This window comes from Prunus dulcis, chromosome 6 (assembly GCF_902201215.1).
Source record: "Prunus dulcis chromosome 6, ALMONDv2, whole genome shotgun sequence".
Classification (NCBI taxonomy): domain Eukaryota; kingdom Viridiplantae; phylum Streptophyta; class Magnoliopsida; order Rosales; family Rosaceae; genus Prunus; species Prunus dulcis.
The window spans coordinates 5,227,306-5,252,415 of NC_047655.1; the positions used below are offsets into that span (position 1 = coordinate 5,227,306).

The following is a 25,110-nucleotide window of genomic DNA, read 5'->3' on the forward strand; positions in this document are numbered from 1 at the left end:
AAGCCAAGCCAGTCCCTAAGCATAGTCCATGCCAAGACAGTCCTGTGTACCAAACGAGCCCTAAGTGAATCTATTATATATAAAGCAAAAGGCAGAGAATGGTGAAACATTCAAAATACCAGAAAATGCCCTTAGTTAATCCAAGCATTAAGAATTAACATTATTAATTAAATGAGAATAATATGATAAATTCACACTTTTTCATATTAAAACAATTTAAAATTAAAAGAAAAATTAGATAATAATTCCTATTTTAGAAAATGCCCTTATCCTGTCATATTAGATGAAACAGAACCATACAATCAAAATATGACTAATATGACTTTTTAAGCGATAACCTGTTATTAAAAAATTTTAAAAACACTTACTCAGAGCTTTTAAAAAAATTAAAAAGAAAAAAGGTACAGACCCCACCCCACTCCAGGGCAGTTGCTCTTTTTATCAGTTTCTTCGGCACGTTTTATTGAAATAGGATGAAAGCAAAACTGAAACCGTCCAAAACCCACCATGGCCCTCAAACTTGGAAACACATTTCCTCCCCTCCCATATTTCGCAGAGCAAGAATCCTCATCTCCTTGCTGCATAAAAAGGTTTGAGGGTTTTTTTGTTTTTTTTTTTTTTCTAGGTTCGTTTCTTCATTTGTGACGTCGAAAATTGAGAAGTAAATCATAAATTGAGTTTGGTTTGTTGTTACAGGGAGGAAGATTCAAGGAAAAAGAACTGGAGCAATCAATATTGGAACCCCCAGTCTGCTCATCAATCTGGTAGTTCATGTCTTTGTGTGGCTTATTTTCTCTTTGCCTGTGTTTATTCCAGAAAATTGGTATAAAATTATGGTATGATTTTGTGTGCTTATTTTCGTTTTTTCTTTTTGTGAATTTTCAATATTTGTAAGATGTTGCAGTGTATGAGAGAGTCAAGAAAATTATGGTATGATTTTGTATGCCCATTTCGTTTTTTATATTTTTGTGGATTTTCAGTATTTGCAAGATGTTGCAGTGTATGAGAGAGTCAAGAAGAGGCTGTGAGTATGACAAGATTCTTGGCAGGGATTGATGACTCGGTTGAGGATGAGAGGGATTTGGATCAGATCATGGCCGACCAAAGAGCCGCAGAAATCGAGCGTGATACCCGCGACGGCGTACAACAACTCGCAAGCTCCCCTCATCTTCTCCATGACCAAGGTAAGCTCTCATCCAAACTTTATTTCCGTCAAAATTAATGTCTCCCTACAAGTGGGAACCAAAGATAGCTGTATTAGATTGTACGATGATGATGTTAGTGTATGTTGATTCTGTTGGCATTTTGTTGCACATACTGATGATGACTGCTACAGGCCTTCAAAAAGGGCGATGGCTGATTTCGGGCCTCCAAGAATCTACGACGATAATGATGGAATGCAGAGTTCACCGGGAAGATCACAGCACGGATACTCCAGAGAGGATGCCCCAATGACTGACCAGACTGATGATGATGGCTATGAGGTTTAGTTATACAAATCATGCTTCTGACTTGGATGACCTTTTACATGAACTTCTTGAGTAAATTTCTTCAAGCTTTTCTCATTTTACATGAATTTCATGTGCAGGATGATGATGACCAAGAAGCCGAGTTTGAGATGTATCGTGTTCAGGGAACACTCAGGGAGTGGGTACTAGAGATGAAGTGCAAAGATTTATAGCCAAGAAGTTCAAAGAATTTCTGCTCACCTTTGTGAATGACATTGAATATGTGCGCCTCATTAATGAGATGGTATAAGGTAAGGGCTTAGTTTTATTTAGCCGGCTCTTATGCTCTGTTAACTGTACATTGGCCATTTGTACTTTTTATCTCAATGTGTTGTGCAAGCTACATAATGCCTCGGATCTTTAATTTGAATTTTGAATCAATTCACTGTTGCATTTTGTAGCCAATAAGTGTAGTCTGGAGATTGATTACAAGCAATTCATCGGTACTCATCTCAATATTGCCATTTGGTTGGCTGATGCTCCCCAGTGTGTCCTGGAAGTCATGGAAGATGTTGCCAAGAATGTGGTGTTTAGTTTACACACCAATTACAAACGTATCCGTCAAAAGATCTACGTTAGGATAACCAACTGGCCTGTTTACGATCAGATTAGCAACATTCAGTATTGTGGAGATTTTTTTTTTTTGCTACCATCTTTCCTACCTTTTTCCTTTGAGGTGTAAATGTCATCCTGCTCTTATGGTGCGCAGGCAGACCCATTTGAATACCATGATTCATATTGGAGGCGTTGTGACCCGACGCTCTGGGGTCTTTCTCCAATTGCAACAAGTAAAGTACGATTGCAATAAATGTGGGGCAATTTTGGGGCCATTCCTTCAGAACTCTTATTCAGAAGTTAAAGTTGGTTCTTGCCCTGAATGCCAATCAAAAGGACCGTTCAATGTCAATATTGAGCAGGTGAGTTTTACAAATTTACATACATTTGCCTTCAGTTTTCTTTTTGGCTGGAAAATTCTGAAGAGAAGAAAGGGAATTAACATTGAATGTTGTGGAGGCTGTTATGGGAACTTATAATTAATATTGCACCTTAATTATCCTAGAAAAGGTTGAAAATGGTTTTTATTTTTCTTCCAGTTTTTGTTACTCCAGTATTATGTTTTTGGCCGCCTTTATATTATTGTATGGTTTCTGAGAAAAGGGATCAAACGAATTTTTTTTTTTTTTTTTTGTAGTTTTAGTTATCTGATAACCATTTCTCTTTCTTTCAGTTTTTTTACGCTCTCATCTTCTTCTTCTTCACTTTTTGGGGTCCAGTCATTAGTTCAAGAACTCAAAGTCCAGAATTGCTTCAATGACTCCGGTTCCATGCTTTCTATTTAATAATCTTCAATCTGCAGAGTATCAACTCTTTAAATGGTACGAATCTCTCTCTCACACAAAGCTGTCCCTAATTTATGTTTGATTGACTGAGACTTTGGTTAGGGTCTAGGTCTGTGTTTATGTTTGTGTTTGTAATTATTTATGTGTTTGACTTATGAAATTAAAAAGTCTTTGGAATTTTATCTCAACAGATGGAATCGCCTCTCACCTCTCTCTCTCTGTGATGCATAAGAGTTCCATAAGTAGCAGAGGAAACTATATTTAAGGTTAATGATTCTTCATTTCGTTATATTTTGTATTTTAAGTTTCCAATCAGCATACATTAGTTTAGTTGGAAGATGATTTTTTCCTATTGGGTTCTCTCAAAAGTTGTCCATTATTATACAATCCTTTTTTTCCCCCAAAATTAGACTTTTTAATATTGGCTCTACTATAACTAGGTGTTTTTTTCTGCTGATAATTTGTGCCTCCAAATGTGCCTAACAAAGCCATGGCTTTATTTCTCTACGTTCATGTGTTAGTGAGAATCCACGATTTATATTTTTGTCTTTCTGGAAGACGTAGGTGACAAAGGAAAAAGAAAGCAAACAAATCACCCTTTGGGATACTTTTGGGTTGTTTCTGACTGGAATTGGGTGTTGGTTTACATTTGTTATTTGTCTACACTATCACTATTAGTTTCTTCTTTCTTTATGTTTATTTTTTGTTAAGTGTCCAGGTCATTCTAGATCCAGATTCAGTTTCATATTGATGTAAACTATGATAATTGATTTATTTTTATAAAGGTTATCAATGAATACAATACAACATATGTTATCAAATTATTGAAAAAAAAAAAAAAGAACTTTTAAGGACAATTCAAACTAAAAATTAAAAACAGGAAAAAGCGTTTTACCCAAAATAATAAAAGGTATTTGAAATTATGGGAAATAACAAGGAAAATTTTCAATTCCACCAAACAGAAAATTTAAAATCCAAAACAAAACAAAAAACACAGAGAATCCCCCCTGGCTCCTAAAGCTCATTAGACTAGCCTCCCTGCACGCGCTTCCGTGCGTGCGAGAGGCTTTTTTTTTTAATCACGCGCTACGCGCGACTTACATAATTTGACAAATATTTTTTTCGCAATTGTATTTATATAGATGTTTGTTTCAATAGTTTCATATTTTAATTGCGTGAGTCTAATGCATGATCGTCTAAAAATAAAAAAAAATAAAAACTGCTAAGATGAACATCTAAAAAAATACGGGCGATAAAGCACGTTCAGAGTAATACAGGGCATCTTAGCAGTTTTTTTTATTTATTTGACGATCATGCATCAGACTCACGCAATTAAAATATGAAATTATTGAAACAAACATCTATATAAATAAAACAAACATCTATATAAATACAATTGCGAAAAAATATTTGTCAAACTATGTAAGTCGCGCGTAGCGCGTGATTAAAAAAAAAAAGCCTCTCGCACGCGCGGAAGCGCGTGCAGGGAGGCTAGTAAAATTGGAATGGGAAATCATTACCCTAAAACAAAGGAGTGGAAAGAGATGAAATTGTATGTAATATTTTTTTTAACATAAATTAGGGCCGGGCAAAAGAGAAGAGAGGAGAGAGAAAAGTGTGGGTAATATTTATTTAACATAAATTTGGGCTGGGCATGAGCCCAACCTACCACATGCTGGAACCGGCCCTGGTTTCAAGTCCTTAGTCTTTTAACGCATAAGAAGATTTAGGAGTTAAATATGTGCATTAGCCAAGAAACTCTACTTAGAGCCCCAGACAGTGTAAAGGTATGTGGACTACAACTAATTGCATTTGAGCTTCCTCAAATAGTGCTCTGCTCCAGCTTAGATCAAAATATTGCATATCCCAGATCAAGCTCCCATTGGAAGAGATGAACAAATAAAATTAACAACAAACTCATTACAACATGACAAAACAGTAAACACAACTTCGTAAATGGAAGGAAGATTAAAGGAAAAATTCAAGAGCAAAGAGACTAAAGATTTTAATAGTGGTCTAGGCTTTTTTCCAAAAGGAAAGAGCCATAATGGTTCTTCCTTTCCATCCCTGCAGAATCCAATGGCCCTCTTCATCAATCCTAAAATCATTATGATAACCCATAAACTTCAACATTCTCTCCACTTTCTTCAAAATCTCTTGGTCTAGTGGGAGTTGCTTGAACCCAGCCCTCACATTCCTAACCTGCCACTGCTTGTATGTCTCAGGCCTTTCAACTCTTTCCAGTCCCTCGCACGCTACGACATTCAATATGTCCTTACCATATACAGCTTTTTCGAACATCAGCCGCCGTTCATCTTCACGAGGAACACTGGCCTCAAACACATCAAACAGTGCAGAGAAGTGGAAGAGTGCCTCTCTGAACCGTGTGACAAAGAAGGGTGAATTGTATGTCCCATTGACAACCCCATGAATGAATAGGTCTGGATTAATTTTCTTGATCAATTTTAGGACAATGTCTCTTGGACTGTTCACCATCACTGTATCATCAGGTATGTGCCTTAGCCGGTTCATACAATTCACAACAATCATCTCATTTCTGTCAATTTTAAGATCCTCAAATTGGATTGTTTCCCACTTCTGAGCAATGACATTGTACTCAAATGGGACATTAAATCTCTCAGCATATTTTTTTAGGCGACACCCCGTCTCTTCAACCTTTTCTGTAGGCCGGAAACCTGGTTGGGGAAGCTCAATTGCTGTGATACGAAGCTTAGGAGGTCCACCCGGTCTCTTGGAGAGATGGTGGATAAAGCAGGGCCATTGGAAACCATAAGAAATGCCAAAATCAATAACGTGAAGCCTTGTTGCTTTTTCTGCTAGTTTCAGAATTGTTCTGTTCGCCAAGAAATTTGACACCGTCCTGAAAGGGGATGAAGTAACAAATACCTCATAAGCTTTTAAGATTTCAGCAGCTGATATCTGCATACTAATAAGGGGAGAGTATGATGGAGTTCTGGCTCCAGCCAAGCGTGCCTCTAGGCCATCCGCAAAGTAATGAGCTAATCTCTGGGTAGCATCACCATAGGGGGAAGAATGCTGCCTTATCTGCTTGAGTAGTTCACTTGCAGTTCTTTGGTCATAGCTTGCCACAGCTTGTGCACTTGCAGTTCTTTGGTCATAGCTTGCCACAGCTTGTGCACATTGAGTTAACAGTGTGCTCAAATCCACCAGTTCCCTGTTGTTATTCTGCTTCTTTGAATCCCTTGTTTTAGACCCTTTTGACTGCTTCTTGTGCTGCAACTTCCCACTTCCCTCAGTTATCAAAGATTCATCATTAGAACACGATTCAAACTCATGATTCCCAAGACAAAGTAAAACTTCATCAAACATTTCTTGTGGCTCAGAGTCGTCAGCAAAAGCAACTGGCTGCTTGTTGCTTCTGCCTTCTTCTGGATAATCACCATCGTCCCTTTGATGATTTTTCTTTCCCTTTGATCTATTTGTTGAACTGTAGTCATCATTGTCTGGCCTCCTCATCAGTGTGTTAGTAGCTAGAGGCCACTGATCAAGACCCGGAGGCATTAACTGGGACCCCTTCAGATCAATAGTTTCAAATTTTACTTTTGGAAGAAACTTGCTTGCTTCCCTTAACCCTCCAAAATACTCAAGCCTTTGCATCTCAGAAAGTGAATCTGAATCCAAAACAGCATCTGGTAGAGACTGAACAAGAGAAGATTGGACTTTTGAGGTTTCAGAAGGATCAAAAACCCAGTTTGTCTTTGCAGCAATAGAGGCATTACTGTTATGACAACTATGTGGGGAATCATCATCTGAGTTCTCAAAGCTTTGGTGCACAGAAAGAGGGGGTTGGTTGGGTGAAAGAGGGTCCTTTTGATTAAGGACATCATAGAAAGATTTTTCAGCAGCTTGGAGGGTCAAACAGTCCTGCAACATGCAGGGCTTACCCTCCAGGTCTTCTTCTAGAAGAATATCACTTATGTACTTAATCACAGGGCGATTGTAATCACTAATGTCAGTAGTATCTCCATCTGAACCAGAGCTCAAATAAGTATTTGAATCACTAGGGTGGTCCAAATTGGTTGAAGCTGAGCCATCCCCAAAATTGAATCTTTCCAAGGAAAGAGAATATCTTTCAAGAAGGGTATCCATAAAAACAATCTATCAACCAATTTACCTGGACAGATTTTTAATTTTTCAAGAAACCCAACTGTGATATGAAATTTTGGAATAGAAAGGAAGGGAAATGAATATTGGAATCTCAAGTTATGAGACTCGCCAAATTAGAACTTGACCCAATTGGGCAAGTGAGAGATACCCAGAACACAGACAGATAGCAAGATTCAAATTTGCACAATATCAACAAACTGGTTTAGGTTATGAACAAGATAAAGATTGAACAAACAAAAATTGAATAAAATGATGAAACTTCTGGAATAACTAAGAAATATAGCAGAGTACCTCACACCTGAAGAAAATCATAATTACCAGACAGCTATAATGTACTCTGGACGTGTATATATACATGGGAGAATATGCTTATCCTCTGAGAAAAACTTAAGCTGGAAGATCCATCTTCATAGCAATGAACCTTCTGGGAAAGCCTCATGAACCAGCCGCCACGTTTCTACATTATTACCAGCCAACAGACCACATAGGATAGGTTTTGACATAAAGTGTTTTCAAGCTTGTGGAAGAGTCAAGAGGACCATCCATTTAAGATATACACCACCCAGAGCAAATCCAAAAAGTTCTCAAAGTCGAATCCAGGAGTGATTGACAATTAACTAAGTTTTTGACTTCTAATTATAGTTTTCTGTTCAAATTAATAGAATAGAAGATTGACTCTCTGAATTTTTAAGGTAATTGATGGATCACTGTCCGGAAATAGGTTACCAACAACACACACGAACACTCAATTTTATGGCTAGTACAAACTCATATATATTGTAGTAAATTCGTGTCACAAAATAAATTATTTCATTAATCATCAACTAAAACACATCTACAAATATTATATTAGTCTTATTTATACGCTTTACAAGACTTCGGCATCAAAGCTACTTGGCCCAAAAGTAAACTAGTTATTATAAAATCACATATAAACAATGAAAGATATCCTAAAACAACCTAAATAAGAAAATAACAATATCTCATTAAATAACTAATTAAATGGCAAATATATGTCTTGATCCACCCCCCATGCTCCTACATCAAACTCCTCCGGTTGGAAAGAATTCATCCTCGAATTCAAGCCTTTCATTGAGGAAAAATCCGAATAAAATTTTCAATTGCTTCATATTGATTCTGGATCTTTTAGCACTCAATTGAAACCTTCCTTTCCAAATAAAAAGATATTTAGAATATTTTGTTATTCTTGACTTCTTTTTACTCCCTCTAACAATGCAAATGTTTCTCTTTAGAACCTTCAACCGATTGATATAAATTATATATCTCCTCCTTTTGTTTTTCTTTTTTAAACCAGCTATGTACATGAACCTGCCTTCTGGGAAGGTCTTAACTCTTAAAGTAGGACAAAGTGAGCAGCCATCTTCTGGTAAAAATTGCAATCCAAAATATAGGATGGCCAATAAGTTTTGGACACCAGCATCTTTAGTGTGTGGGAATGAAGAGGACATAAACGTAATTATGAACTGCACATGGGGGGCTAACCAACAAAATGTCTAAATCCACGCGTGATTAATTTTTCTTTCCTGGCTGTGGTTGGTTCATTCCAATTTTGGCAGAAGTGAAGATTCACGATGTTAATTTTTTAAGCCGACCACAAATTATATATAACATTATTTATAGTGTAGACTTGTAACTCAAGCGATTAAATTACATTTGAGTATCGTAGGATGTGTACATGTCATGTCAATTAATAAATCAGTCTATTAGATGTTGATTGTATGCATCACTTGTCACATTATGTGTACTCAAATATGGTCTCTTTAACATTACTTAAGCATTTAACCATACATTTGAAGTCGCCTGAATCTCATTAATCCATCATTTTTAAGTCTTCTCTTCAAAAGGGCAAAAAGGTGACAAATGAATCTCATTAAGCCATCTTCTTTGAGTCTTCTCTTTGAAACGTTTTATCTTTTATCTTTTATTTTTTTTTTCTTTTTCCTCTTAAGATAATCACATGTGACAGGTCCATTAGAGTACAATTACCTAACATGTAACCCTTTTTTTTTTAAATTTTTTTAAAAAAAAAAGAAAAAAAGAAAAAGAAAAAGGAAAGGGTTGAATCATGAAGTTACAAGCCTAGCAGTGGAAGAAGTGGTTTTAGGTGACTAAATTTATTCATTGAACTATAATGAACATTGCACCAAGTGCATTCCATTCCTCATATATTTGAGGTTAAATGAAGTCATTGCTGGAGGCAGGATAGCACATTCATCATCATTATCCTCAAATTTAACAATGGAATAACAATCTTAAATTTTAGGTTGCATTATTCTTCATTGCTCTCACAAGATTTAGGTTTGTTCCTCATTTGCAGTTAAATAGAACTGAAAATTTCTTTTACTGCGTCGTTCTTTTGATCTGCTTGCATTTTGATTGCTTGGTTCAAAAGATACATATCATAGGTCAAGCTCCATTTGGCAGATTTAAAAAAATTGAAAATTTAAGATTTTAAAAAAAAGGGTACAGGAAACATTGAAGATCAAAGAGAACACAAATTGTGAAATGGCTATTTGCTCTTAAAAACATTCTCCTAGGACATGACCCTGCAGTCAAATTGTGAAACTCCTATGCAGGCTTCAAAGCAGAAAGAGCTATGATAATCCTTCCTTTCCATCCCTGCAGCATCCACTCACCATCATCTTCAATTCCAAAATCCTTATGATACCCCATCATCTTCAACATAGTCTTCATCTTCTTCAAGAGCTCCCGGTCTAATGGGAGCTGCTTGAACCCAGCCCTCACATACCTAGCCTGCCACTGCTTGTATGTCTCAGGCCTTTCAACTCTTTCCACTCCCTCACACGCTATGACATTCATTATGTCCCTGCCAAATATTGCTCTTTCGAACAACAACCGATGTTCATCTTCGTGGGGGACAGTGGCCTCATACATATCGAATAGCGCTTGGAAGTGGAAGAGCAACTGTTTGAACCGTGTGACAAAGGCAGGTGCATTGTATGTCCCATTGACAACCCCATGCATGAAAAGGTCTGGATTAATTCTCTTAACCAAATTTAAGACAGCGTCTCTTGGATTGTTCATCATTACTGTTTCATCAGGAATTTGCTTCAACCGGTGCATACAGTTAACCACGATCACTTCATTTCTGTCAATTTGAAGTTCCTCCAGTCGGATGGTTTCCCATTTCTTAGCAATGACATTATACTCAAATGGGACACCATACCTCTTAGAATATTTAGCTAAGCGGCGCCCTGTCATTTCAATTTTTTCGGCTGGTCGAAAACCTGGTTGGGGAAGCTCAATTGCTGTGATACGAAGATTAGGAGGTCCACCAGTTTTCTCTGAGAGACTTTGGATAAGGCAGGGCCATTGTAAACCATAAGAAATACCAAAATCAATAATGTGAAGCCTCGTTGCCTTCTCTGTTTGTTTCATAATTGTTCTGTTGGCAAAGAAGTGTAACATCTTCTTGAAGGGGCATGCAGAAACATACACCTGATACGCTTTTAAGATTTCGGTAGTTGATGCGTGCATAAATAGAAGAGGTGGATATGATAGGGATCTCGCACCAGCCAAGCGTGCCTCTAGGCCTTCGGCAAAGTAATGAGCTAATCTCTGGGTTGCATAACCATAGGGGGAAGAATGCTGTCTTATCTGCTTGAGAAGTTCACTTGCAGATTGTTGGTCATAGCTTCCCACAGCTTGTGCACATTCAGTTAGCAGTTTGCACAAGTCTACTACTTGCCGGTTGCTGTTCGGTTTCTTTGAACATGTTGTCTTAGATCCTTTTGACTGCTTGTTGTGCTGCAACTTCCTAGTTCCCTCAGCGTTTAAAGATTCATCATGAAAACAGGACTCGGATTCAGGATTCACACCCTGTAATACCTTATCAAACATTTCTTGGAGATCAGAATCGTCAGCAAAAGCAGCTGACTGCTTGTTGCTTCTCCCTTCTTCTGTGTAATGACCTTCCTCCCTTTGATGATTCTTCTTTCCCTTTGATCCATTTGTTGAGTTGTAGCCATAATTCTCTTGCACGGATGCTAAATTCCTGTACAGTGTGTTAGGACCTGGAGGTGTAAACTGGTACCCCTCAAGGTCAATGATTTCATTTCCTTCCCCTACACCTCTAAAATTCCCAAGACTTTGCATATCAGAAAATGAATCTGAAACCAAAGCTGTATCAGAGAGAGACTCAACAGGAGAAGTTTGGACATGAGATGTTTCTGAAAAATCCCAAACGCTGCCTGTCTTAGCAGCAATAGAGCCATTACTGCTTTGAAAACCAGAAATAGAGCCATTACTGCTCTGAAAACCACCATCTGAGTTCTCAAAGCTTTGATACACAGAGAAAGAGGGTTGGTTAGGTAAAGGAGGATCCTTCTGATTAAGGGCATCATAGAAAGATTTTTCAGCAGCTTGGAGGCCCAAAATGCCCTCCAACATGCAGGGCTTACCCTCCAGGTCTTCTTCTAGAAGAATATCACTTATGTACTTGAGCACAGGAAGATTGCAGTCCCTACCGTCAACAGTATCACCCTCTGAACAAGTGCCTGAATCACTAGGACGGTCTAAGTTGGCTGGAAGGAGAAGTTTATTGGTGGGTTCATGATTTACTTGGAGCCCATTTACAAGGTTTTGATCAGAAGAGACTGAATTTGAGCCATGGCCAAAATTAAGTTCTTCCATCAGAACAGAGAAAACAACCTAACAGGCAGGATTTGGTCACAATTTTTATTTTTCAAGAAACTCAACTGTAATATGAAATTTTGGTGCTGATGACCAAGAAGCTTTGGAAAAAAAAAAAAGAAAGGCAAAGTATGAAACTTATGTCATAATTCACTCACCAAATAAAACTAGAGCCAATGGAACAGGGAGAAATAGCCAGAAAGAGCGTGCAAGATTCAGCAAAAAACAGAAAACAGCTTATGAACAGGAATAAGATTGATCAGACAATAATGGAATAAAATCTGAAACTCATTCAAGAAGGAAACTAAGAAATATTGCAGAGTACCTGATATTTCTGGGACATTAAAATTATCAGACAGATGCTTTCTTTCTTTTTTTGTGTATGAATAAAATCTGGAGAACCATCTTCAAAGCAATGAACCTTCCGAGAAAGTCTCAACTAAAAAGTATGACAAAGTCAGTCGTCAACTTATAAGAAAAAGGCAGTCCATATAGGAAGCCAATTTTAGAATTCAGTGTCTTGGTGTGTGAAAGTCAAAAGAGCCAAGATTTCTTGGGTTTCCACCATATACAGCTATCTATTGAAATTTTTGGCGAGAATTTATCAAAAATAGCCCAAATTTACCCATTACTTTCAAAAATGTCAATTTTTATAAAATCTTTCAAATATAGTCAAAAACTCACATGAATAGACACAAATGCCCTTTAAAATTAAAACCCACATAAACTTAAAAAGAAAGATCATATACAAATGGGATATGTTATCAAAGTATTGACTCGATGTGCAAAGACTTTGTTATCAAAGACTTCGGGAACACACCCACTGTCTTTGTGAGAGCAGCCATTGCTGTGTTTATCGCAACAACCTGAGAGGAAATATCCATAAATAAGACCCAAGAAACTTAAAAACTTATATTAGAGGCACTAGTATTCAATAATTATGTTTTGAATATTCAAATTATTGAAAAACTGTCCTTCTTTCACACATAAAGGTCATATAATCAAATTTGTAGAAAACATCGTCATTGCATGAAATGAGGAGTATCTCTGTGGGAGTTGATCGGGAACTTAATAACCATACCATAATGCTTATAGCTTGGTTTTCCAAATCACAAAATTGATAGAAAAATATAGTAGTATTGAATCTATGTGCAAAGACTTTATCCTCACATGGGTCAAACCAAAAGCGCTGCATCTCTACTGTATATCATCTCAAATCTTAAAAATTGTGAGGGAAAGCATGCTTTATTCCTCATCTTCAAAAGTTTACACCAAAAAATTTAAGAAAATTATAAAATTAAATATTCATCCATTGTTCGCATAAATTTAAATAGTAAAATATCACACCTTTCTACGAGGTAGGATGAAGTGCAATCAGATTCTTGCAAGTTTGTTGATAGTAGCCAGTTGAACCACATTTTGAACACTTACGAGTTAATGGTTTTTCTCCACGTGATGGGATTTTCTTTTCCTTGCGCCTGCCATACCTTTTTGGTGTAATTGGTGGTAGGACAATTCTATTTCGTATGTCATTAGGTACCACCCAATCTGTCTGATCCCCAACTGGGCAAATAGGTTCTGCATACTCATTTCGATCCACATTTATAGTGTCATATACCTTATTCCGAAGCTCCTCTATCGTAATTTTATTTGAAACAAGTAGTCCTTTAGTTTTGCAATTTGTGTACGTTGAGTTAACCCACTTTCCATGTAGTTAATCAAAATTGTCAAACTAGACATTATCCTGAAAGGTAAACCAACATAATAAATAATACAATACACATTGAGAAAACATTGTTCAAACTATATGTGTGTGTGTGTGTGTGTGTGTGTGTGAGAATAGCAAATATATAATTTGTATATTTTGTTGTCAGAATAACATATCAGTAATCATGTGCAATTTGGGTCTACCACAGGAGAAACACTCACAACACCCACGAAACACAAGAAACAGATTTACAGAGAGGAAATTTACAATTATTTTTGCTAGGGGATGGATGGATTTGCCTGGATCATTGTAAAGTACTTTCTACTCTCTGGCCAATCCCAATGGGCAACAAGTCTGTATAGCCTCAACACTCCTTAATTCAACTTACAAAGATCCAGCCAGACCCAAATTGGAAATATATTATTCATCCAAATTGAAAAAAAAAATACAATTAATAAGTTCTTTATCTTCAAATCCAATCCAACAAACAAAATTAATAAGTTGAATAAATTATTTCAAGTGGCCAACAGAAAACCATGGAATTAAAACAAAAATGGTAGGAGAGAGAGAAAGAAAAGCAAACTTGGGATTATAGATCAGTAAGTTGAATTAGGGAGTGTTGGAATTGCTTCAGACCAAGGCTACAAACGTGCGTGCTCAGCAGTAGTTTCGACCAAATTTTGTGTAGTATGGTTTTGCTTTTTAGGTTTATGTGGGTTTTAATTTTTAAGGGTATTTGTGTTTATTTAATTGAATTTTTGGTTATATTTGAAAGATTTTATAAAAACTATAAAAACTGACATTTTTTAAAATAGAAGATAAATTTTGGCTATTTTTTATAAAAACTCATTTTTGGCAGCAATGAAATATGAAAAAGTTAATTTTTAAGGTAACAAAAGAATAAAAGTTAGCACTCCCAACTGATCATCTCTTTTATCAAAAATAAAAAGTAAAACATCAAATTCAAAAAAGCCGTCTTCTTTTGCACTGTTTTGTTTTGTCCTTTTCTGTTTGTTCAAATGTGTAAAGATGTGAAAAGGGTCTTGTGGGTGAGAGATCAACACACAAATCTTTTATTAGAAATGAAGTTGGAATTATGTGCTACTACATGCGAGAGGCACTGTATGAACAATGCAGTCTTCCACAACCTTGCTGACCTCGGACCAAAAAAAAAAAACCCTTGCTGACCATCTTCAATCGTTTATTCTTCATTGCTCTCAAAGATTTGAGGTTGTTAAGCATCTGCTAGCTTAACTACATAGCTCTTTTATTTTGAGTTCATAGCTTGAATTTTGATTAACTGTTTCAAGCAGTGGCGGTTCCAGGATTCGAAAGCCGACCGGGCAAAACTTATATAATAAACTTGACGAAAATCGAAAAGAGTTAATTTCATTAATAAACATAAAAAGAATTACATCGTGAGAGGAGACGTAATAAGCCTTACCCTCAAATGCATATATATCTACAAATACAAAAACTTAAATAAAAACCAAAAGAAAAAAATAGAAAAAGAAATTATTTCACATTAAAAAGAAAGATATTATAGAGGACTACATTAATTTTAAAAAAACCAGATTTATTTCGAGAGAAATGGGAAGGAAGAAAATTCGAAAGCAGTCTTCCACAACCTTGCTGACCATCTTCAATCGTTTATTCTTCATTGCTCTCAAAGATTTGAGGTTGTTAAGCATCTTCTAGCTTAACTACACAGCTCTTTTATTTTGAGTTCATAGCTTGAATTTTGATTAACTGTTTCAAGTCCTTAGTCTTTTAACGCATAACAAGATTTAGGAGTTAAATATGTGCATTAGCCAAGAAACCCAACTTAGAGCCCCTAATAGTGTAAATGTATGTGGACTACAACAAATTGCATTGAGCTTCCTCAAATAGTGCTCTGCTCCAGCTTAGATCAAAATATTGCAAATCCCAGATCAAGCTCCCATTGGAAGAGATGAATAAATAAAATTAACAACGAACTCATTACAACATGACAAAACAGTAAACACAACTTCGTAAATGGAAGGAAGATTAAAGGAAAAATTCAAGAGCAAAGAGACTAAAGATTTTAATAGTGGTCTAGGCTTTTTTCCAAAAGGAAAGAGCCATAATGGTTCTTCCTTTCCATCCCTGCAGAATCCAATGGCCCTCTTCATCAATCCTAAAATCATTATGATAACCCATAAACTTCAACATTCTCTCCACTTTCTTCAAAATCTCTTGGTCTAGTGGGAGTTGCTTGAACCCAGCCCTCACATTCCTAACCTGCCACTGCTTGTATGTCTCAGGCCTTTCAACTCTTTCCAGTCCCTCGCACGCTACGACATTCAATATGTCCTTACCATATACAGCTTTTTCGAACATCAGCCGCCGTTCATCTTCACGAGGAACACTGGCCTCAAACACATCAAACAGTGCAGAGAAGTGGAAGAGTGCCTCTCTGAACCGTGTGACAAAGAAGGGTGAATTGTATGTCCCATTGACAACCCCATGAATGAATAGGTCTGGATTAATTTTCTTGATCAATTTTAGGACAATGTCTCTTGGACTGTTCACCATCACTGTATCATCAGGTATGTGCCTTAGCCGGTTCATACAATTCACAACAATCATCTCATTTCTGTCAATTTTAAGATCCTCAAATTGGATTGTTTCCCACTTCTGAGCAATGACATTGTACTCAAATGGGACATTAAATCTCTCAGCATATTTTTTTAGGCGACACCCCGTCTCTTCAACCTTTTCTGTAGGCCGGAAACCTGGTTGGGGAAGCTCAATTGCTGTGATACGAAGCTTAGGAGGTCCACCCGGTCTCTTGGAGAGATGGTGGATAAAGCAGGGCCATTGGAAACCATAAGAAATGCCAAAATCAATAACGTGAAGCCTTGTTGCTTTTTCTGCTAGTTTCAGAATTGTTCTGTTCGCCAAGAAATTTGACACCGTCCTGAAAGGGGATGAAGTAACAAATACCTCATAAGCTTTTAAGATTTCAGCAGCTGATATCTGCATACTAATAAGGGGAGAGTATGATGGAGTTCTGGCTCCAGCCAAGCGTGCCTCTAGGCCATCCGCAAAGTAATGAGCTAATCTCTGGGTAGCATCACCATAGGGGGAAGAATGCTGCCTTATCTGCTTGAGTAGTTCACTTGCAGTTCTTTGGTCATAGCTTGCCACAGCTTGTGCACTTGCAGTTCTTTGGTCATAGCTTGCCACAGCTTGTGCACATTGAGTTAACAGTGTGCTCAAATCCACCAGTTCCCTGTTGTTATTCTGCTTCTTTGAACCCGCTGTTTTAGACCCTTTTGACTGCTTTTTGTGCTGCAACTTCCCACTTCCCTCAGTTATCAAAGATTCATCATTAGAACACGATTCAAACTCATGATTCCCAAGACAAAGTAAAACTTCATCAAACATTTCTTGTGGCTCAGAGTCGTCAGCAAAAGCAACTGGCTGCTTGTTGCTTCTGCCTTCTTCTGGATAATCACCATCGTCCCTTTGATGATTTTTCTTTCCCTTTGATCTATTTGTTGAACTGTAGTCATCATTGTCTGGCCTCCTCATCAGTGTGTTAGTAGCTAGAGGCCACTGATCAAGACCCGGAGGCATTAACTGGGACCCCTTCAGATCAATAGTTTCAAATTTTACTTTTGGAAGAAACTTGCTTGCTTCCCTTAACCCTCCAAAATACTCAAGCCTTTGCATCTCAGAAAGTGAATCTGAATCCAAAACAGCATCTGGTAGAGACTGAACAAGAGAAGATTGGACTTTTGAGGTTTCAGAAGGATCAAAAACCCAGTTTGTCTTTGCAGCAATAGAGGCATTACTGTTATGACAACTATGTGGGGAATCATCATCTGAGTTCTCAAAGCTTTGGTGCACAGAAAGAGGGGGTTGGTTGGGTGAAAGAGGGTCCTTTTGATTAAGGACATCATAGAAAGATTTTTCAGCAGCTTGGAGGGTCAAACAGTCCTGCAACATGCAGGGCTTACCCTCCAGGTCTTCTTCTAGAAGAATATCACTTATGTACTTAATCACAGGGCGATTGTAATCACTAATGTCAGTAGTATCTCCATCTGAACCAGAGCTCAAATAAGTATTTGAATCACTAGGGTGGTCCAAATTGGTTGAAGCTGAGCCATCCCCAAAATTGAATCTTTCCAAGGAAAGAGAATATCTTTCAAGAAGGGTATCCATAAAAACAATCTATCAACCAATTTACCTGGTCAGATTTTTAATTTTTCAAGAAACCCAACTGTGATATGAAATTTTGGAATAGAAAGGAAGGGAAATGAATATTGGAATCTCAAGTTATGAGACTCGCCAAATTAGAACTTGACCCAATTGGGCAAGTGAGAGATACCCAGAACACAGACAGATAGCAAGATTCAAATTTGCACGATATCAGCAAACTGGTTTAGGTTATGAACAAGATAAAGATTGAACAAACAAAAATTGAATAAAATGATGAAACTTCTGGAATAACTAAGAAATATAGCAGAATACCTCACACCTGAAGAAAATCATAATTACCAGACAGCTATAATGTACTCTGGACGTGTATATATACATGGGAGAATATGCTTGTCCTCTGAGAAAAACAGAAGCTGGAAGATCCATCTTCATAGCAATGAACCTTCTGGGAAGAGTCAACAGGACCATCCCTTTAAGATATACACCACCCATAGCAAATCCAAAAAGTTTTCAAAGTCGAATCCAGGAGTGATTGACAATTAACTAAGTTTTTGACTTCTAATTATAGTTTTCTGTTCAAATTAATAGAATAGAAGAATAGAAGAATAGAAGATTGACTCTCTGAATTTTTAAGTTAACTGATGGATCACGGTCTGGACATAGATTATCAACAACACACACGAACACTCAATTTTATGGCTAGTACAAACTTATATATATCGTAGTAAATTCAGATCATAAAATAAATTATTTCATTAACCATCAACCAAAACACATCTACAAATATCATATTAGTCTTATTTATACGCTTTACAAGACTTGGGCACCAAGGCTACTTGGTCCAAAAATAAACTAGTGAATTATAAAATCACACATAAATAATGAAATATATCCTAAAACTACCTAAATAAGAAAATAACAATATCTCATGAAATAACTAATTAAATGGAAAATATATGTCTTGATCCACCCCCCATGCTCTTACATCAAACTCCCCCGGTTGGAAAGAATTCATCCTCGAATTCAAGCTAGCATTGTGGAAAAATCCGAATAAAATCTTCAATTGCTTCATATTGATTCTGGATCTTTTAGCACCCAATTGAAACCTTCCTTCCCAAATAAAAAGATTTTTAGAATATTTTTTTTATTCTTGGCTTCTTTTTACTCTCTCTAACAATGCAAATGTTTCTCTTTAGAACCTTCAACCGATTGACAAAATCAACCAGATTCTTGGCAACTTTCCGAGTGAAAACATTTATGCCCATAAAATCAATAATATCTTAAATTTTCTCAATTCCCATTTCTTCACTGTCTTGCTCAATAAATTGCTTATCAAATTGCTTTGAATGCCCAAACAATTTTCATTGCAATTTTCACACTTGCAATGATCAAATATTGGAGGTAATAAATTTGGCAAAGAACAAGATGTACCAAAATTACTAAATCCATTTGTACCTTCAAAGACATAATGATAATCAATGTGCCCCTATTCACTTAACTCACACAGCGGAGAGCAACAATAAAAAGGGCTATCTCCCTCGTATTTGTTGTAGAACAATAAGTATATAACCAAAATAACAGAATAATAAAAACAAACGAAATATATTTTATATAAATATAATTGAATCAATACAACAATAATATAAATTGTGGAATATTGACTTGAATTGTAGATAGAGTCCTGCAGAGTTGCAGTGTCCTTTAGACAATATTTCTCCTCTACCCTTGTACTTGTAGTTCGATAGGAGTCTGTCCACCAGGATTAAACTATCTTAAATCAAAGCCTAAGCACAGTGACTTTGATTTATGGCGAACAATAGTATCAATTCTCTCAGGAAGTGTTAAAAAATGTGAGAATGATTATGCTGTTCAAAATTTTTTTTTCTAGTTTGAACGAATTGTCAATATATAGAGGTCTAACACCTCTTTGTCCAACAGTTATGTTAACTGTTTATCTTATTGGAATTTCAGATTTTGGTTTTATCTGAAAAAATGAATTTTTAATTAAATCAACATAGCCCAAGGCCCATATTTTGACAATCAATTATATATATATATATATTTATTTATTATACAAATATATATATATATATAATCCAAGCCCAAACTATGATGAGGCCCAAATTTGCCTTCACTAGGCCCATACTCTATTTAGTATTTCTAAGGTGTTGGTGCTTATAAACCATGGAAGGAAACAACTCCCTTCCAATGTGGGACTAAATGCAAGTATGTTTTCCTATACAAACTCTAACAGTACTCTCCATCGAGACTCCCACATCTTAGAGTGTCGATGCGAGCTACTTGATTCAGATAAGGGTTAATCCCTCCCCATTAGAACTCTTATCTATCTGGGTTGGAGCTTCAATGTGAGCGATGCATTCCATAAGTTGATGTAGCATCCTCCTAATTTCCTCCATGCCGTTGTAGTTGTCGACACGACTCTCCATCCAAAAACCTACCTGAGAAAGCAGATCTTGAGTCGTAGCTCTTATATCAATTTATGGGGATCAGGGTTCGGACATAGGTTACCAATAACACACACGAACACCCAAGTCTAGGGCTAGTCCAAACTCACTTATATCATAGCAAATTCATGCCACAAATAAACTATTTCATTAATATCAACGTAGCATAAGACTTAGGCACCAAGGCTACTTGTTTCAAAAACAAACTAATTAATTATAAAATCACACATAAATAATAAAATATACTAACTACTTAAATAAAAAAATATAACAATATCTCATAAAATAACTAATTAAATGGTAAATATATGTCTTAATCCATCCCTATGCTTCTACATTAATAACAAAAGAATAAAAGTTGGTTTATGTGAAATGGAAAATATATAACAAAAACACAATCAAGTGTGAACCAAATAAAGGTTCCCCAGTCTAAGAAACAAAACAACCAAAATCACCAATTCATAAAAGTGTGATGTATAAGGATATTCACTAAAAACTTGTACCAAACCTAGCACTTAATAATAACAACACCAAACAAAATAGCTCCAAGTATTTCGTTTTAAAACTAGCCTATTTAAATCAGTAATTAGTTCTCATCGCCAACTCATACTACAACTAGACCTAGTTGCATTTTATTGGAATTGGAAGAATACAAAAATAAATTTTATTTTACTTTTTTTTGTTTCTAAAGTAACTCTCATCAACCAACACTAAAGCTTCTGCTTTACCCAAACGTTTATGGTTCACCTCAATATTCCCCATTTGCTCGACTGTTGCTCAATAGTTTTTGGATATCAAACGGGCCTCTCCAGAGTGTCTTGGAACGAGCATGAAGAAATTAATAATACTTCTTTATCTTTTGAGTTGGCCTGATAGATCGGTCTCTCAAGACCTTTGGTCTCTACCCCGACTCGATGAAAAAAAGGGGATCACTTCTTATAGACCCGTTGAGAACGATTCTAATCTAGTTTATAGCCTAGTAGAAGTAGAAGGCAATCTGGGCCTTTAGGAGCCTCTAAAATATCTTTTGTACCATGACCAATGCCCAATTGATTCTATACATGTGACTCGCTACCAGGAAAAGAACTGCAATAGCTAAATGATGGTGTGCAATATCTGTCAGCCATAGACCTCTAGTTTTGCTGAGGGAGCAACCCCATGTTTCACATTGAATTTGTCAAAATATGCGGAATCATATATATTTTTCTTTTTATATTATAATAGTATATTTATATTATTATTTTTCTTCTTAGAAGAGAGAAAGGATACACTTTCTAGAAGATTTGCTCGAGACTACTTTGATCTGAGAAGAAATACATTTAAGTGCTTAGCTTGCCGATTGAACTCCTTTCCGGGAGAAAGATGGAAATACCAACTTGCGACTCCGAAGAGCACAAATCTCACAAAATAATTCAAGAGTAAACATATCCGGTGGCTCGTAAATGCACTTCTCTCCTACATCTGATGGCAACCAGGATCCCATTTTTTCATCGACACATAGGTTGAATTCTAAGGTCCCTTATTCTGGTTGTAAAGCGGAAGAGGAGGGAGAATGGCACAACCCTAAAGATTTATTCTCATAATAAAATATGTCAAAAAATTTTGCGAACTTTTTTGAAATAAAAAAATAAATGTTCAATAGCAAAACAAGTTAAGTTGATACATTCAATAAGAAATAGGCTTTAGCGCTTGATTTCGTTGGTACCATCCAGCTGAATCCAATCCAATTGTTTACTTATTCAATTTCAGTGAATTATCCCGCCAATTAACTCTAGATTTTTGCATCCACAATCACTCATCTTAATCTATGATTTCACAGAATTCATCTTGCCTATCCCTATTAAGATTCACTAAAAATGGGTTAGTTTTATTCCAATTTTGATTTGCCACCTACTTGTTTTATGGCTTTAATTTGAGCTGCGGATCCTACCCTAGAAACAAAAATACCCACATTAATGGTCATTGAATTGCATGTTTGGTGCATTTTAAATCTCCCAACACATCTAATGAATACAATTCAATGAGATTAGAAATATATAATTAATCCTTAACATGCTTATTGTTGAGGCCCAAAAAATCCACGCTTCGGCCCAAATAAATTCTCAGCCCAATGCGATACCTTACCGAGAAGAAACCCAATTTGGGCACGCGAAAGTTCGCCATATGCGCTTATACACATACCACGCCAAGCAAATAAACAACATGTCATGCTACAAGCTTAAGTGGGCCCAAGCCACGCAAGATGCCCGGGGCTTGCTTGAGTGGGTTGTGGTATGGATGGTAATAGGTCGTCATGAGGCCCATTGATGGGACGAGAAATGGAGGTTCTGGGTTGCTTGGGAGCCTCGGAACCCAAGCCCATTTCTTAGGCCCAAATATATGGGTGAGCAAAAAGAGGGAAAATAACCCAACCAAAATGACCCAACCAAAATAACCCAATCAAAGAATTAATAGCCCAACCAAAAGCCCAATATTTAATAAAACAGCCCACTTGCTTAAGAAACCACTTTGGCCCATACAAAAAAAACCCAAGATAAGCCATAAAAATCTCAGCCCTTTGCTGGAAAAAAGATAGAAGCCACGTAGAGATCTGCAGAATCATTGAACAGAGCTGCTGGGAAGTGACAACACATGGGAAGGGATCAAGTTCCAAAAACAAAACATCAGAGAAACCAAGGGATGTTAACATGCAAGCTGCCAGGAAGAGAGACACTCTTCAAACCAACATACACACCCCAACTCCTTCCTATCAGACCTAGCTTTGGAAAAATGAAGAAAACAAGGAAAAAAAGATGGCTGAAAGTAGAAGTTATCCACTGAGACAGCTGCGGAAAAGAGGGCCTTGAGCTCCAAAATTCCTAATTTTGTGCAAATAGATCTGGGAAGTCTTACCAAAATAGGAAAAAGTCAAGATAAGAAAGGAAAAGGGGAAGGAAACCTTGCTAAGTTGGGGAAGAAACCATTAGGGTTTCTTGGGGAATGGAGGTTTCCCGCAGCTATAAAAGAAGGTCCCCTCCACCTAGCAAAAACCAACCCAGGCTAAGAGAGCAAGCTTCCTCTCTTACTTGCAAAAAAACCCAGCAAATCCCATTCACTCTTTTTCGTGCTGCTCTGTTAACAGACTATTTTCAGAGTCTGTCAAGCTGCCGGAAGAAGTAATGCCCTTCTTTTACCCCTTCTCAGCCAAGATCATCATGCAAACCTTGTCTCCCTCATCTTAAACACTCCCATTTCTCCATCGGAAGCCTTATTTTCCTCTTTGGTGCTCAACTCATGCTGACCTTGCTCCCATGCCACAAGCTCCTCATGCTAAGCTAGAATTTTATCTGTAAGCAAGCATAAAACCCCTGTAAGCAGCCATCATTTTCGTTGGTGAAGGTAACCAGAACACTTCCTAAGGCTTTACTGCCCTTTCGAAGTGCTTTTGGGGCTTAATTTTCGAACTCAGGCACAAGGGGCAATTTCAGTCATTTCCCTTTTACGGCAGCCCAGCCCATTTGCCGTTGCCGAAAGAAAAAGACCCCCACATAAATTGGCGACTTCACTGGGGATTAAGCCATTATCTTCATCAATGCCTCCAAGGAAGAAGGACAGAGCCAAGCTTGTCATCCAAACACCATCGCTGGAAGAGCTGCTGCTAGAAGCAATAAACCAGAGAAAATAAAGAGATAAGAACATTCCTTCTTGCCTTTTCTTTTTTTTTTTTTGGCTATCTGCTTTGCAGAACAAACATGATATAGATTGCTCACATGCTCCCTTTGTTTATGCCTTAGATCTCCATTCTCAAGTAAGACAAGATCTTGTAAGAGGGCTGGGGGCTTTGGCAAATTCATCATTCATGCATTTGAGTGAACTACACATGCAAACTCCAAAATACTTGGGGGCTTCGTGCCAAGCAAATCTGTATAAGAAGAAAAGAGGAGTCAAAATTCAGTTCCAAATGACTTGGGGGCTTCCTGCCAATTAAAAAAAAAAAGGTCAAGCACAAGCACTTCAAAGTTTCTCATGCTAAACTAAGGTATGCCTTGGTTCCAAGAGCTGTGTGAACATTATTCACATCAGCAAGTCCAACTATATCATTCCAAGCCAAGTTACATTCTTCCAGCTCCTACTCTACAAGCAAAGAATTTATGGCACTTGCCTCATTTCAAATCTTCTTAGCCCCTGCCCCATTTCAAACATCATGCTAGTATATGCGCTCCTTAACCCCCAAAGCTCAATTTATCCATGCAACTCAAGATTGAACAAGTCCTCTCTGGAATGCTGCTTGCATCACCTCCATCTTTGGCACTGCCCACAGAATGCCCTGACTTTCTATGCCATTATCGGCTCCACAATCCACATGCTCTCTATTGGAAGCCAAAGATAAGAAATTCTTTCTTTCTCTTTCCTACCTTTTTAGATTTCACAATAAAATATATATTATCATGCCACATGCCATACTTGTAAAAGCAGCACGAGCATGTCATCTATTCAAATATAAACATGTAATGATAAATTTTTTATTATATATATACAAATCATGTTTTAGGCCAATACCAACAGAGTGAAGTTGGGCTATTCAGCTTCCTTTATCTCTTATCTTTCACTTTGAAAGGAATACAAACACTAGACATTTACACACTACTCAAAGCACGAATATCATCATGTGCTTTAATAATTGCCAAAGCATCACATGCTTGCATATTACTAAAAGCAACCTTTGTTGGTTTAATATTGATGTGTGATTCATTCATTAGTTAATGATGTTGAATGACATTCATTTGAAATCGACAAATATCAATTATATTCATTTACAAGTTGCAACATATGTATTATTTTAACCACCATCTGCTTTGGTCATGCAGAAATTATATATCTATCAAGCACTTTGTTCTTTTAAAGATGATGAGTACATTTCTCTACACCTCAAGCCTCAAGGAGCATGGGACCCTATGTTCCTGTACCGATCAGCATCTCAACACGCTCAGCAGCGCCAAGCCATGCCAACAACAAAATTGTGCCATAGGAGATGGTCTAAAGAGGAATCATGCCAAGAAAAAAACAATCCATCTCCAAAATCATGCAACTCAAGCATT

General features: G+C 37.0%; 3 protein-coding genes and 1 long non-coding RNA gene across 11 annotated transcripts in view; 1 reads left to right on the plus strand and 3 right to left on the minus strand.

Moving 5' to 3' along the window:
* The window catches only part of LOC117633022 (scarecrow-like protein 30), a 24,392-nt gene extending 16,789 nt beyond the window's left edge, over positions 1 to 7,603 (minus strand). The window contains exons 1-2 of one of the 2 annotated variants that reach the window (XM_034366689.1): positions 6,010 to 7,603; positions 4,711 to 5,970 (exon numbers count right to left, since the gene is read on the minus strand). In XM_034366689.1, coding sequence (XP_034222580.1) covers positions 4,865 to 5,970; positions 6,010 to 6,979 — 2,076 coding nt within the window. In that variant the 5' untranslated portion in view covers positions 6,980 to 7,603 and the 3' untranslated portion in view covers positions 4,711 to 4,864. Of the gene's footprint in view, positions 1 to 4,710 lie in introns of those variants that run through there. The other variant, XM_034366688.1, reaches the window with a different exon arrangement.
* Positions 460 to 3,596, plus strand: LOC117633025. 5 transcript variants are annotated; one of them, XR_004586564.1, is made up of 9 exons: positions 460 to 590; positions 697 to 764; positions 981 to 1,184; positions 1,337 to 1,484; positions 1,589 to 1,759; positions 1,910 to 2,425; positions 2,737 to 2,884; positions 3,040 to 3,114; positions 3,289 to 3,596. It is a non-coding gene; the product is annotated as an uncharacterized LOC117633025 (long non-coding RNA). The 5 variants fall into 5 exon arrangements; XR_004586566.1 differs by adding an exon at positions 896 to 930 and having other exon boundaries at positions 1,050 to 1,184; positions 3,040 to 3,355; XR_004586567.1 differs by having other exon boundaries at positions 1,910 to 2,082; positions 2,218 to 2,425; positions 3,040 to 3,355.
* Positions 7,604 to 9,420: 1,817 nt separating the features above from the next.
* On the minus strand, positions 9,421 to 12,121 carry LOC117633211 (scarecrow-like protein 30). Of its 2 annotated transcripts, XM_034366924.1 has the most exons (3): positions 11,997 to 12,121; positions 11,830 to 11,838; positions 9,421 to 11,689 (listed from the first exon to the last, which is right to left on the minus strand). In XM_034366924.1, the coding sequence occupies exons 1-3, from the start codon at positions 12,012 to 12,014 to the stop codon at positions 9,587 to 9,589; spliced, it is 2,130 nt and encodes a 709-aa protein (XP_034222815.1). In that variant the 5' UTR covers positions 12,015 to 12,121; the 3' UTR covers positions 9,421 to 9,586. The 2 variants fall into 2 exon arrangements, with proteins under 2 accessions (XP_034222815.1, XP_034222816.1); XM_034366925.1 differs by having other exon boundaries at positions 9,421 to 11,907; positions 11,997 to 12,095.
* Positions 12,122 to 15,251: 3,130 nt separating this feature from the next.
* On the minus strand, positions 15,252 to 18,007 carry LOC117631234 (scarecrow-like protein 30). 2 transcript variants are annotated; one of them, XM_034364271.1, is made up of 2 exons: positions 16,601 to 18,007; positions 15,252 to 16,561 (listed from the first exon to the last, which is right to left on the minus strand). In XM_034364271.1, the coding sequence occupies exons 1-2, from the start codon at positions 17,568 to 17,570 to the stop codon at positions 15,456 to 15,458; spliced, it is 2,076 nt and encodes a 691-aa protein (XP_034220162.1). In that variant the 5' UTR covers positions 17,571 to 18,007; the 3' UTR covers positions 15,252 to 15,455. The 2 variants fall into 2 exon arrangements, with proteins under 2 accessions (XP_034220162.1, XP_034220161.1); XM_034364270.1 differs by having other exon boundaries at positions 15,252 to 18,007.
* Between the last annotated feature and the right edge of the window lie 7,103 nt (positions 18,008 to 25,110).